The 16,182-nt window shown below is 34.4% G+C and overlaps 1 protein-coding gene across 1 annotated transcript; it reads right to left on the reverse strand.

Moving 5' to 3' along the window:
* Positions 1 to 5,587: 5,587 nt before the first annotated feature.
* On the reverse strand, positions 5,588 to 10,819 carry LOC105205343. The gene has a single exon (XM_026139828.2). The coding sequence runs from the start codon at positions 10,817 to 10,819 to the stop codon at positions 5,588 to 5,590; it is 5,232 nt and encodes a 1,743-aa protein (XP_025995613.2).
* Positions 10,820 to 16,182: the final 5,363 nt, after the last annotated feature.

Below are 16,182 nucleotides of genomic sequence, written 5' to 3' on the forward strand. Positions count from 1 at the left end.
TATGTATATTATATTGTATGTATATATTACATACAATATTAAATTTTTATATAATTATTTATATTGTATGTATATATTACATACATTAATATTAAATTTTTATATAATTATTTATAAAAATAATAATTATTTCTAAGTTCTAGGCCCTAGGCTATTTCTTTTACAAGGGACGCTCTACGCTCCTGAGCCACAACATTTGACGCACGGCCGGCAGCTCGGCTGTAGGCCCGCGAGCGGAGTGAGGGGCTCGAGGGGAGACAGTAGGCGTCGCCTCGGAAATCGGCTCGAAATGTGCCACTAATTCCGAGCACTGGTATAAATTATAATACAACAGTATTTAATATTATTAATATATTTATAATGATTTGTCTCATAGTTTGTCTTTGTGTGTGTATGTGTGTGTATTACATTTTAATTTTTATTTGCACAATATATATACTTATCTTATTATTTTAGAACCAGACAAAAAGTGAAGGTATGCTTTTGTTTTCGTGACTTCGTCTTTGCGCATTAATTATTAACGCGGCTGGTTTCTGCGGCAAAAGTGGTCTCAATCCTGAAAACCTGTATGGATAAATAACAAAATTGAGTTATTTATTACATTAATAACCATTATAAATAAGTTATTAATTAAATAATGTGGACAAATAAACAAGATCTATTATATAATAAAATGTACGGTACTATTAAAATAAAAATTTGATTTCTCCCGTATGGCAATAATGTATAACAAAAATATGGATATAATACGCATGACATTACTAAACATTTGTTACACTGTATTATTGTAAAATTATCTAATTTTTAGTTTAGCTAATTCTGTTTTCACGAAGGTCAGACAAACAGTAATGAATTTAATAGAGGATTTTCCGTTACTCTCGGTATACGTAATTTTTTAGATATAGCTTTCATCATTTCTGGCATATATCAATAAAATAAACTTATACATATTTGAAACCATCCCCATTTGAATCCGCGTAACTTCGTAAACAATTTGTAAATCGTTTAACTACTTATCAATCTCGAAACTAGAGATTTCACGCTTTAAAATACTTTTTTTTTTATTTTTTTTACATTTACTTTTGACAAAGTTACACTCTCTTGAATTACGCCTATTTTTTGGAGTCAGAATAAGTGATCTCTTAATTTTGCTGTCGAGTGTTTTTATTTAATACAGGAATCACTCATTGAATTAAAGTATTATATATTCTAATAAAGTAAATATTCATATATATAAATAAGTAAATATTTCATTAATACTATTCGAAAAGTTATTAAAATTTATGAAATTTTTTTTCTGTGTTGCATAACTTTCTTTAGAAATACGTTTAGGTTTACGATACTGAAAATTATAAATGACAAAAAAAAGGTATTTTTAACAAAATACTAGCAAAGAGACGTACAGTTTATTTTTCTTGAAACAATTTATTTTTTATTGAAACGTTTTAAATATATTTTGATATTTTCAATATTAATATTTTTTATTTATAATTTCAATATTTAATTTATAATTTCAAATTGAAACAAAAATATCCTTGCGTTGTGTGCTAGTTGATAATGCCTTTTTGAAACTATTTATGCATAAAAACAAATCTAAGTCTGCGTTTGTATACAATGCATACTAATAATCATTTTTTTATGCAAGTGCTAATGGACCAGTCAATTTCCAGAATTTCTTTATGCATGTGGTATGTACATGCAGCTATGGAAATTTGGGTAGGTGCTAAGTCTCATTGTGCATCTTTGAAAACACACTTTAGATAGAAAACTTTGTTTCAGCAAATGTTTTTGCGGTGACTCAAGAATATATCGCGAGCCCAGCGTCAAAGTAGAAGAAGAACAAAAGGAACGAAATTTTAATTTTAGAACAATTTCAAGATTTTAAGAAAATGTTGTAGAAATATAAATTTTTTAATCTTATTAACGAAGGCTGTTCGAGGCCGTTCGGTGATTGTGCTACTTTGTACGTGGCATAGTAAAACAGGTTTTGGTAATTATTTAGAGATACTCGTAGTCCAGATGGCACCAAGAGATCCTAAAAGGTTCATATTAAGTTCAGCTAAAAGAGTAATGAGTTCTTTTAATCTTCAGAAAATATCACGAAAAAACTCATTTTGCGTTCCCACGTACAACAAGGAATGTCAGTAAAAAAGAGTTATAATAATACATAAAAAGTTCAGCAATGTATTCCAAAAGAAATCATTTTATATCCATAATAAACTAAATTGAAAATCATATATAATACGGTATCTGTTCTCCCTAAAGAATTCTTTTTATGCAATTGTTGAGCTTCCAAAGAACTCATTAAGGACAAATTGAAAACATTTTTTGTGCTATTTGCAGGTGATACAATAAAATAAAAATTATTTAAATTCTTATCTCTATTTCTTAATTTATAAAATTATGTAACGTAATAAAGTCATATAACAGTATATATAAAGTAAACAGTATAATATAAGTAAACAGTATAAACAATATATAGGGTAAGGTTGCCGAAATCGCACCACTTTTCACATAAAGGCTTATAACTAAGAAATTATAAGGAATATTTTTAATTTTTTTACGTCATAATAAAGCACAATTATTCTCCTTTCATATTTATTTTTTTTCAGAATTTTATGTATTGTCATAATTTTTTAAATGACGATTTTTAGTAAGCCTTCAAATAGTGTGATATAGGCAACCAGTCTCCTAAATCGCACTACAGGTTGCCAAAATCGCACTGCTGTAAAAATACATGGTAATTTCATGAAGTTTTTATATCATGCAAAACATTTTCTTAGTTTATGATGCACAATATACTTTATTAATTTTGTAGTGATAAATGAAATTACAAAAAAACACTTTTAATTTGTTGAAACATTACAAATTTCCATAAAATATATAAGACAATACTATAGTATGTTGAAAATAAATATTGTTATAGAATATTGATGAAATACAAAAAAAAATATTAATAAAATTAATGAAACAAAATTAATGAAACATTAGCGAAACATTAATTTATCTTTGAAATAATGCATACTTAGAACATTTATAGAATTAAATTACAAACATTTTTAATTTGTTGCAACATTATAAATTGCCATAAAATATGCAAGACAATACTATAATATGTTGAAAATAAATGTTTTTATAGAATATTAATAAAATACAAATAAAATAAAATATTAATAAAATTAATGAAACAAAATTAATGAGACATTAGCAAAACATTAATTTATCTTTGAAATAATGCACACTTAGAACATTTATAGAATATTTAGTTATATATAAAACATTTAGAACAGTTTTATTAAATTTAGTAAACAAAAAGTTTCGAAGCAAGAAGATAACTAAAAAATTAATTGAAAGTTGCTTAAAACTTAAACTTAAAGTAAGCAAAAGTAGCAGGTAAATTCAAAATCTTTTTTTGAAGTACCTGCACATGATTCATGTGCCCATTTTTTACATGAAATGCATTATATCATATCTTCTGTTGAAACATTTTGACAAAGGTGGCAATACCAATCATCACTATTTATTTCAACCATTGCCAAAGACTACATCTGTTTAGAGAACGTTGATGTTGATTGCTTTTTAGTTTTCAATTTTGATAAATTACATGAAGTCAATGATGTAGACTGTAGACAATTTATTAAGTTTTCTTGCAATTTGTTGTGATTTCTTCTCCTGCTGTTTTTCAAGTTTCTTTTGTAAGGGCTTGTCGTAAAAAGCTCTGCTTTCTGAAGTCGATTGTTGTTTTTTACAACAGAAATTGGACGAGGCACTGGACTAATTTCATAGACAGTTTTGAGTAGCTTTCTTGGCTGGCACTTTTTAGTAAAATAAGGTTTTTTATTAAACGTAATATCAATTTCTCCGCTTTCTTCTCGACTTTCATTGCAATTTTCAAATTCTTCTTTTTCTTCTTGGCTTTTTTCGTAATTTTCAATTTGTTTTCTTTCTTTCCGGGAAAAAAGGACTATATCTGCCAAGATATGATTATATCTGGTTTATCAGATCTGACCAGATATGCAATTTATCTCTATCTGGTCAAATCTGAAAGATTTGACCAGATATAATTATTTGCTGAATTCAGATCTGCTGAAATAGGGATGTTATAAGGTAAGTAAAATGATATAAAATCATATACATGTCTAATGTTTTTATTTTTTTGTGAATATATTAGGAGTACAAATTGAAAGCCGCCGTTTTTTGTCAAAATTTGAGGATTGATTGTTGAAAAATGGTTACATACTTATTCTTGAAAGTATTGTCCATCGCTGGCCACTACTTTCTCCCACCTTTCGGCCAGCATACGAATCCCGCGTCGAAAAAACTGCTCGTCTTTTGCGGCGATCCACGAATCGACCCAGTTTTTGGCCTCTTCGTAATAATGGAAGTGCTGCTCAGCCAGGCCATGCGCCATTGATCGGAACAAGTGGTAATCTGAAGGGGCAATGTCAGGAGAATATGGCGGATGAGGTAAGACGTCCCATTTCAATGTTTCCAGATAGGTTTTCCGACCTGAGCAACATGTGGCCGAGCGTTGTCGTGCAGCAACATTACTTTTTCGTGTCTTTGCTCGTATTGTGGCCGTTTTTCCTGCAATGCTCGGCTCAAACGCATTAGTTGTGTTCGGTAGCGAGCTCCTGTGATGGTTTCACCCGGTTACAACAGCTCATAATAAATCACGCCGAGCTGGTCCCACCAAATACACAGCATGAGCTTCGAGCCATGGATGTTTGGCTTGGCCGTCGATGTTGATGCATGGCCGCGGTAGCCCCACAATTATTTTCGCTTTGGATTATCATAATGGATCCACTTTTCATCGCCGGTTACAATACGATGCAGAAAACCCTTCCGTTTTTGCCGTTGGAGCAGCTGTTCGCACGCGAAAAAACGCCGTTCGACGTCTCTCGGCTTTAATTTGTATGGCACCCAGTGTCCATGCTTTTGGATCATTCCCATGGTTTTCAAACGATGTGAAATAGCTTGTTGAGTCACGCCCAATGAATCTTCAAGCTCCTGTTGCGTTTGAGATGAATCTTCATTCAGTAATGTTTCCAATTGTGCGTGTTTTGTCTATTTTCGAGGGAATTTGCACTATCCTCGGCGACTTGCGTCGTTTGCGTACTTGGACGCTTATTCTTACGATTTTGAAATGATGGTGACACAAATTAATAAATATATAAATTTTTATTGTCAACCGTAAAAGAATGTGACTCTCACTGAGGTTGCGTGAGAACTCTAAGTGGAGGGGCCGACTTCACACACAGAGACGAAGCGAAGTCCCCTAAAATGAACGCAATATGGCGGGCGCGCTAGTGAGACGTAAAGGGCGCTCTCGCGCTAGTGATACATGAATGGCGCTCTCGCGCTAGTGAAACGTCACAATACATGCGCGGCTAATTTAAATCATGGTAAACTCAACATACCGCCGCCCTTGAAAGCACCGGCTTTCAACATCAAAGAAACGACAAAAAAAAACTGCACACGGCATGTGGATCGCTAACTTATACACTAACGAAAAATTGAATACAACAAAACACGCATAAAGTACAGTGGTATAAGTTTAACTAAGATAATACATATACTCTGATGCTTATTCCTCCACGGGTAAAACACACAGCCGCGTGATTGAGCGCTTATACACTCCCTTAGGAGTTCGCACGGTGGCGACGCGAACAACACCGTCATCACCTGGATGAATCTGCTCTATCCGACCCAGACTCCAACATAGTGGTGGTAAATTGTCCTCTTGTAATAATATCATCTGCCCAATTTTGATGGGTTTGCTAATTGTGTTCCATTTAGTACGTGATTGGCACGTATGAAGATATTCTTTCACCCAACGGCGCCAGAAATGCTGTTTTAATTTTTCAACACGTTGCCATCGTGATAATTTGTTGATGGGCAAAGTTTCAAGGCTAGGCTCAGGATACGCCGTGATTGGACATCCAATTAAAAAATGTGCCGGAGTAAGGGCATTCAAATCACTGGGGTCGTTGGATAAAGGGGTGAGTGGCCTAGAGTTCAATATAGCTTCTACCTGTGTCAACAAAGTGAGCAGTTCATCATGTTTCAAAGATGCTTCGCCAATAATACGCTTCAAATGAAATTTGGTACTCTTAATAGCCGCCTCCCAAATGCCACCCATATGTGGAGCTCTGGGTGGGATAAAATGCCATTTTATTTTTTCCAGGGCCATAAAATCGACAATTTTTTGCTTAAGACTATCAGTTTTAAATAATTCATACAATTCATTTAACTCACGTTTTGCTCCTACAAAGTTTAACCCATTATCTGAATATATGTCGGTGGGGCGTCCTCTCCGACTTATGAATCGCTTAAATACATTCAAATATGTTTCTGAGGACAAATCTGCCGCTAACTCAATATGAACAGCCTTAGTGGCTAGACAAATAAATAGTGCTATATAGCACTTAACGGTTTTAGAGTTCTTTCTTTGACCTTCCTTGTAAAGGAATGGCCCTGCGTAATCAACGCCACATTTTTGAAAAACATATTTTACCGATCTTACCCGTGTTTCAGGCAAATCTGCCATTAATGTGTTACTTAATGTAGGAGCATTACGCACACATGTAACACATTTTTTTATCATGCTTCGCACCGTACTTCGAGCTGACGTTGGCCAATAATTTTGCCGAATGGCTGACAAGGTAGCTTGCGCTCCCGCGTGTAAGTGACGCTCATGCTCGTATTTAATAATTAATTGTGTAAAGGCATGTTTGCCTGGCAAAAGAATAGGATGTTTATATTGATAAGAAATATCCGCGTTGACCAATCGACCACCGACTCTTAAAATACCATGCATATCTATAAAAGGTTTTAACCTTAAAATATTACTGTTTTTGTTTAAACATCTATTAACCTTAATTGAATGCATTTCCGCCTTGAAGGCATCGTGCTGCACTAACCTTACCAACGCTATTCGAGATTGTTCCAACTCTTCAATCGTTAAAGGTTGAACCTTAACTGAATCTTTATTATTCACGTGTAACATTTTTATTCCCTTTATTTTGCAATTTTTTGTGAATCTATGACAAAAGGCAACGACGCGTATAAGACGTGAAAACTTGGAAAAACGATTAAAAATGTCATATTGTGGTTTAGCTTCTATACCGCTGACTAATGCTGCAACCCTTCCTTCGGGTAGTTCTATGTCTGATGTGTGAAAATTCTCAGAAGGCCATTCGTTTTCATTTAATTTCAACCATGATGGTCCGAACCACCATATATCTAGGTCTCCTAATAAGTCAGGCATAACGCCTCGAGAAAGTGGATCAGCAGAGTTTTCAAGACTAGGCACATGCCTCCAATCGCTAATGTCAGTGAGACGCTGTATTTCCGCTATACGATTAGCTACAAATGGTGTCCATTTACGACTACATGATCGTAACCAACACAATACAATACGAGAATCAGTCCAAAAATACATAGACCTTATCACTACTGGTAAACAACTCCTTACCTTTAGTGTAAGTTGAGCTAACAACAATGCTCCACAGAGCTCGAGACGTGGTATGGATAAAGCCTTAAGGGGAGCCACTCTGGATTTGGAACATAACAGGCGAACTTCAACCTGACCATTACGAGAAATAGATTTAACATACAGACATGCCCCATAAGCTTGTTGACTCGCGTCCGAAAATCCGTGAATTTCTACATTTTGCATTTCATTACACACGACCATGCGTGGTATTCCGATATTCCTAAGTATTTGCAACTTGCCTTCGTATTCCCTCCAAAGTGTATGCGATTCATTAGATATAGACTCATCCCAATCTAGTTTAGAACGCCATAACTCTTGCATCAAAAGCTTGGCAATTATAACGGATGGACCCAACAACCCCAAGGGGTCAAATATCAAAGCTATTCTGGATAAAATGCTACGCTTGGTAGGCTTTTCCAACGGTTGATGATGTCCTATGCTTGTGAATTTGAATATGTCAGATTCGCAATTCCAACTTACACCGAGAGCTCTAGTCTCATTGCTATGATCAACAGCTAAACTAAATTCCTTGCTACAAGGCACCTTGCTATCTCGCAAAGATGCATGATTTGATGACCACTTCGTTAATTCAAATCCACCTCGTTTAAGTAGTTCTGTGGCTTGCTCCTTGATCTTTAATGCCTGCTTTAATGTAGACGCTCCTGTCAATAAATCATCTACATAAAAATCACGTAAGGTGACCTTTGATCCAATGGGAAATGATTCTGCCTCATCTTCTGCAAGTTTTCTAATAGTTCTAATAGCTAAAAACGACGCCGGAACTGTTCCGTATGTAAGTGTAAGGAGTTCAAAACACTTCAAATCATCTTGTGGAGATTCACGCCAGAAGATACGTTGAAAGCATGTCTGGGATTCATCGATAAGAACCTGCCTGTACATTTTACAAACATCAGCAGTCATTGCATATTGAGGAATACGAAAACGCGTGAGGATCGAAAACAAATCGTCTTGAACTGTCGGTCCGGCTAACAGTGTGTCATTCAATGATAATCCCGACGTGGTCCGGCACGACGCATCGAACACTACTCTTAACTTAGTCGTAGTGCTACTTTCTTTAATAACCGTATGATGCGGTAAATAATACGAGAGTTTGTCGTTCGTAAGATCCTTGATTTCACGCATGTGATTTAAGTTAATATATTCTCGCATAAAATTTTTGTACTGTAAATAGACTGCGGGTTGAGTTGTTAGACGCCTTTCCAAGTTAAGAAAGCGACGCCTTGCGATCTCCATCGAGTCGCCCAATTGCTGAATTTTCTCTTCGTTCACAGGTAATTTAACTATAAACCGACCTTCTTTGTTACGCCTAACATTCTGTTGAAAGTGCGTTTCACATAGTTGTTCATTGAGAGTACGAGGTGCTGTATTAGCAGAAGAAATATCATGCTCAACCTCCCAGAATTTCGAAATGGAGTCATTTAGTTTGTCGACCGCAGTAACGTGACAGACTGGTGTCGCTATATTCGAGCAATCGAACGATGGACCTCCGACCACCCACCCTAGCTTTGTTTTCTGCAACGTAGGATGAGCCTTGCACGATTTAATCTGACCGACACATAAAAGTGGCCAAAATAATGGAGCTCCGATGAGCATATCAATATCACTTGGAATGTTAAAGTTAGGATCTGCTAGTGCTAAATTTGACGGGATGTTATAATCTGACATCGGATGAAATTCTTGAGGAATTCTTTGTATAATACTATGAAGAATTATGCATTCAATAGTTTTAGTATATGCATTAACTCGAGATCGAAAAGTGACATTGACTATTCTTTTTGATTCGAATTGTCCTTCTGCTGCACCAGACATTGAAATGTGAAAATCTCGTACATTAAGTTGTAATTTATTTGCAAAATTTTCTGTAATGAAATTCAACTGCGAACCACTATCTAATAGAACTTTACAACCATGGGTTTGTCCTCTGGAATCGTACACACTGACTATAGCGGTGGCAAGCAAAACATTACAAGCATTACTCATCTGAGTGCATTGAGTTACTACCGGCGATGGCGAGTCAGATGAAGACTCATTTGCCTTAGACAGTGAAGCTGTCTGTTGCTGATCTTTTTTTGCTATCTCATTTTTTGCTTCAAAATGTAATAATGTGTTGTGTGTCTTTCCACATTTACGACAAGAACTAGCTGTACAATTTTTAGCCTGATGTGATCCCGCCTTTAAACAATTGATACATAAATGTGCATTCTTAGCGACTTCAAAACGCCTTTCGACAGGAAGATTACGGAATGATTCACATTGAAAAATTAAGTGCTTACCCTTACAATGTATACAAGATTGATTATTTGTAACTACGTGCGCAGTAGGATATTTGGCCTTCTGTGAATTGTTCGTTACATCAGAGTTCACACGTCCTGTTGATTTGTTTGATATCGTTTCCAAGGCTTGACATCTTTTTGCCAAAAAATCTGTAAGTTCCTTGAATGTTGGTATTGTCGTGTCTGTACGACTCGTTTCCCATTCTTTGATCGTAGTGGAATCAAGCTTAGTCAACACCAGATGAACCATCACATCATCCCATGTGTCAACTGGTCTCTGTAATGCCTTAAGAGCCCTGAAATGTTTAAGCACATTGTCGAGTAAACCACGCAATGCTGTGCAATTTTCTTTATGAATTGGAGCAATCTCAAATATCGCCTTAATATGTGTTTGTACTATACGCCTCTTATTATCGAAACGTTCGCTTAACAATTGCCATGCTTCGGCATAATTATCTGTTGTGATATCGAAAGATTTAATAACTTCCGCCGCCTTGTCTTTTAATGACGAGCGCAAATAATGGAATTTTTGAATAGACGACAATTTTTCATTAGCGTGAATGAGTTTATCAAATGAATCATGAAAGGTGTACCACTCTTCATACGAACCAGAAAAAGTAGGCAACTGTATTTTCGGCAATCGAATATTTGAGTCTGAATTATGTTGAGACGTAACTACTTGATTAGACACACTAGTGCTCGGTCGTGATTCTATCTGAGATTGTTCAATTACATTAATGCGCTGCTCATGTAAAGACATGAGTTGAAAATACGCTTCTTCAAACCGCGCACGATCTTCTACATATGCTGCAGTCACAGTCGTGTCCTTGTCTATCGCTAAACATTCGAGTCGCGATTGCACTTCGTCGTATTGTTCGAATAACTCCGCTAGTTTTTTCTTGCGCTCAATTAACTCAAATTTCGTTGCACGCAACGCTTGTGCGGACTCTAGAAATGTTTTGAGCCGCGTGACCGAGCCCTTTATGCTCGTTCGCCGTGTTTTCGCTTCAGCTTCCGTAAGACTCATCGCGCCTTTTTATACAATGACTGAAAACGATTGACTTACGTGTGTATGACAATGTATACCGAATGTATTGTTACGTATGTTACATCGAGTCGTCGACGCAGCAATGCAGTCGTGTGTTGATGCTTCAATGAATGCCAGCTGTAGCCTTGAGTGTGTCCCGTCTACGCTGTCCAAACCTCCTTCCGTCGAAGTAGTTAATCCTCCATGCAGTGGTATGGAAGTTTCGAGAATGCTCGGCGTCCGTAATGGCGGATCCGAGCTTGCGACAATTTGAGATGATGTAGCGCGTGATATGTAACGCCAACCTTTTATGGTGTATGTCTCAGCCGTCTTTGGTTATGTCCGAAAACGACAGATTCCAGGCCGATATGAATTAGGCTGATAATTGCAATATGTGCTTCCAGCTCACGCACCGAATATACCATTCGGATTTATGCTTCTAGACGCGTGCCAATATGGCTGTGCACGCGTTGTATGAGAGATCTTTTACGACGACGTATCCGGCTCGAAGGACCAATGTTTTGTCTATTTTCGAGGGAATTTGCACTATCCTCGGCGACTTGCGTCGTTTGCGTACTTGGACGCTTATTCTTACGATTTTGAAATGATGGTGACACAAATTAATAAATATATAAATTTTTATTGTCAACCGTAAAAGAATGTGACTCTCACAGAGGTTGCGTGAGAACTAAACTAGTGGAGGGGCCGACTTCACACACAGAGACGAAGCGAAGTCCCCTAAAATGAACGCAATATGGCGGGCGCGCTAGTGAGACGTAAAGGGCGCTCTCGCGCTAGTGATACATGAATGGCGCTCTCGCGCTAGTGAAACGTCACAATACATGCGCGGCTAATTTAAATCATGGTAAACTCAACAGTGCGTCTTCAAACTTTTTCACCTGTCCGGGACGCTCCTTGTTTTCTACGCCGAAATCACCACTTTTGAAGCGTTGGAACCATTCTCGACACGTTCTTTCACTAATGGAAGCCTCATCATAAGTTTTTACAATCATTCGACGCGCCTCAGCCGCAGATTTTTTCCAATTGAAGGCAAAAAGCAAAACTTCCCGCAAATGAAGCTTATTGGGCACAAATTTCGACATTTTCGATCACAAAAAAATATATAACGCCGATAAAAATTCACAACTGCAATGATAAGGAATTGTTGCCAGATGCCCAACCTTACATTTAAAATTTTTGATCTAACGTTTGGCGCCAGCATTTACCGCTGGCGCCATCTACTGGAAAATGGCGGTTTTCAATTTGTACTCCTAATAGATATATATTAAACATTTTTGTGAATAAATATATATATATGTGTATATATATATATTTAACGTACTTAAATTTAACATATCTAAAAACATAAAATAATACGGTTTCTTTTGTTAGAGATGTTATAATAAAAGTTAACATAAATTTTCATTATTGTTAATAATAAATAGAAAATGTAAATTAACGAATTGACTAATTTCACAGCCTTACTTTTATAACCGCGCTTTAGTCCCGGTCTACAATGGGAGTAGTAAGCCTTAAGTCTTAGGAAATTAACCAATCACAGATTAATATGAAGACAATAATTAACTATGATTGTTATTGTACATCAGGACTTACAAAAATTAACAACTCCTATAACACACTGCTATTGTTTGGCATCAAAACAACATCAAACATGTCACTTGATGTCATTTTGATATCAAAAATTACGAATACTAATGAAGTGTGTATCTCAATAATTGTGGCTCCGTTATTTATAGCCGATGCGCCAGCAAGAGCTCAAATACAAAATTTAGTTCATTTTAATGGAAAGTACGGTTGCAACATCTGCGAGATAAAAACAGAAAGATACAAGCCAGTTTTTGGACAAAAAATCATTCGTGTTTATAATTATCCAAAAAAACAAATCAAACTAAGGATAGCGGAAAAAATGGAAGATCAAGCTGAAAGAGTATTAATAAAAAAGAACGAGATATTAAAGGTATCAAGGGTTACTCCGTAGTTTCTCTATTACCTTTTTTAGATTTGTCCACTTGTCTCTTGCTTGAATACATGCATTCAGTTTTGTTAGGAATAGGCAAATAATTCATTAATATTTGGTTTCATAAAAAAGGTGCATGGAACATTGTACAATATTTAAGGGAAATTGATAAAACAAGCACACAAAAAAACAAAAGTGTCATGTCCGAGAGACTACATCTATGTATTCTTATGTATTTTGACGCCCTGAAACCGAATATGACCTCAGAATTGCTCTATCAAATCAAGATTTTTTTACATTCAAAGAATTGCTAAACATTCCTTAAAATTACACACTATTCAACCCGGTAAAAAAAAATCCTAACCTAATGGAGCAATTCTAAAGTCACATTCGATTTCAGGGCGTCAAAATACATAGGGATACATAGGTGTGTAGTCTCTCAGACATAACACTTTTGTTTTTTTGTATGCCTGTGTAATTACCAACTCGAATAAGAATTATCAAAGACTTCATATTCTTAACTTTAATTAATAAGAACTTATTTATGTGTTGATTAGGTATAATATGTTTATCTTTAGCTTAAAGCTTTCTGACGATAAAAGAACATTTTAGTAAATGTAACATTATAAGGTTGAAAAATAAAGTATAAATTATTATCTATTTGCAAGAAGAATGTAATAGATCCATATTTCTTTTTTTTATCTATTTCCAAGAAGAATCTAATATCTATTCCAAGAAGAATCTAATAAATCCATATTAGTAAAAAAATTACACAAGCACACAAAAAAACAAAAGTGTCATGTCTGAGAGACTACACCTATGTATTTTGACGTCCTAAAACTGAATATGACTTCAGAATTGCTCCATCAAGTCAGGATTTTTTTTACCGGGTTGAATAGTGTGTAATTTTAACCCTTAAACACACGTACCAATCCTGTAAAATACGAAAACACATTTTTGGGTCTGGGAGACTTTTTCAACTTTGAGAAGCTATAATTTTGATTACAATCAATATTTTTCTACGATTTTTTTTTAAAACAAAAGTTCAAAATCTCAGGAGTGTGACTGCATAATCGGCATTGCCGACAAATAATTTATTGTGAAGTTATAAAAGCAAAACCATTAAGCAAAAATGAGAAATTGGTCAAAAATCCACTTTTCCTTCAAAAAATCATATCTTCGCAACAACAAACGTTTAAGGACTTTCAAATACGGCGTTTTAAAGCTAAAGAGTCACACTTTCAAAATAAAATTTGGCAAAGTCATTTCTTTTAAAAAGTATAATTATGTAACATGGAGAATATGAGGTATTTTTGGGCATCTAAAAATCCACTTTAAAAAAAAAATCATATCTTTGAAACAAAAAACTTTAAAGAACTTTACAATACGGCGTTTTAAAGCTAAAGATTCATACTTTCAAAAAAAAATTATATTATTGTCATTTCTATTAAAAAATGTACTTATGTAACAAGGCGAATATGAGGAATTTTTGATTAAATCGTGTTTAAAATTGAAAATTGATGTGTTTCATGATATATTTCGGTAAAACTCTTTTTTCTACAACATTTTATAGTATTCCAACTTTAGACAGAGTATATGCGAGTAACATCTGCAAATCGACCTGTTCGAACGTATTTTGTCCAGTTTTTTTATGTAAAATACTCACAAAAAAGTTTCACTTACACACTATATGGGTCGCATTGACCCTAACAAAACTTTGCTGCCGTGCCGTTCGAATTCTAGTTGACCAAAAAAGTTGATCAACTATATCAATTGGAAAAAGAGATTTCAAACTTTTTTTACGTCTTGGTCCGAACCTCCTATCTCATTCCGTCTTCACATAGCAAGCGTTCAAAACTTCATATGGGGTCTCTCAAACACACTTGCGTGTTTAAGGGTTAAGGAACGTTTAGCAATTTTTTAAGTGTAAAAAAATCCTGATCTGATAAAGCAATTCTGAGGTCATATTCGGTTTCAGGACGTCAAAATACATAGGGATACATAGGTGTAGTCTGTCAGACATAACACTTTTTTTTGTGTGCCTGTGTAATTTTTTTGCTAATATTCAACCACTTCATTCATTTCATAGAATGCCACGAAGTATTTCTCTCCATTCTTTTTACAAAGCTTCTGAGGTTTATAATTGGATTTTATTCTATTCTGTTCCAATTTTGTCCAACTTTTTACCTGATAAATATTTCCAATACTGGCTACTTCTAGTTATTGCTCTCTTTATTCTACTTCAAAACAGTATCAATATAGAATTAGAGCTTAAAAAAGCGGAAATTTGCTTAAAATTATTCGTAAAAGATATTAAGTTTTGTACGGCAATAGAAAACTAACTTATTACAATGCGCATCAATTTTTACATCTCGGTTTGTGTGTTCGGCGATGGGATCCTCTATGGGCAACATCGGGATTCCCATTTGAAAGCTCTAATGGTTTTCTAGCAAATTGTGTATGTGGAATGGAACTAAGAATATGAGTCAAGAGATTATTAATAATTTAAAGATAGCTCAAGATGCAGCAATTTAAAAAAATCAGTCTTTTGCTGACAAACATACGACTAACCATCATTCATCTAATATTAAAAAAGATTGCAAATTACTTGGTTCTCCTCAAGAATTGAAATTTATGAATGATGTTGAGAGAAGATATTAACATTAAATGGCCTACACATCGATAATTTATCTATTTACGCTTGAGATAAAATTAAAAATGAGCTTTATACTTCAAAACTATATAAAATTACTAAAAATGATAGCTCTAATGTATAAGTAACGACCAATAACAATAAAACTAAATATGGATCTATTAGATTCTTCTTGGAAATAAATAATAATAATTTATACTTTATTTTTCAACCTTATAATGTTATATTCACTAAAATGTTCTTTCATCGTCAGAAAGCTTTGAAAATTAAACATATTATACCTATTCAACATATAAATCAGTTCTTATTAATTAAAGTTAAGAATATAAAATCTTTAATAATTCTTATTCGAGTTGATAATTATTTATGCAAATCTCCAAACAACTTCAACTTAAATTTTTAATGCAATTTATTAATTAACAATCAAATTGACATTTCTTTACTTTTTTAACTATTACCTAATAAGCTTATGTACTTAATAATTTAAATTCTATTCTTCTGCAATTGTCTTTTGTATTTTAGATGTATAAGGCACATTGATAAATAAAATTATACTAAATAACTAACGTTTTTTATTTCTAAAAAGTACTTTGTCTTTAGCAAATTATGTTTGTATCATAATTAATTTATTGTAACATATTACATATTTAATTAAATTTTTTTAATTTGCTATATATGAACTAAATTTCTGTTTATATATTTAACACTTGCCGTAATTTTTCGTTTCTCGCC

The sequence above is a fragment of the Solenopsis invicta genome, chromosome 12 (assembly GCF_016802725.1).
Source record: "Solenopsis invicta isolate M01_SB chromosome 12, UNIL_Sinv_3.0, whole genome shotgun sequence".
Classification (NCBI taxonomy): domain Eukaryota; kingdom Metazoa; phylum Arthropoda; class Insecta; order Hymenoptera; family Formicidae; genus Solenopsis; species Solenopsis invicta.

Excerpts from the sequence above, each read along its gene's own strand:
- LOC105205343 (XM_026139828.2), bottom strand. The coding sequence starts at position 10,819 with ATGAGTCTTACGGAAGCTGAAGCGAAAACACGGCGAACGAGCATAAAG.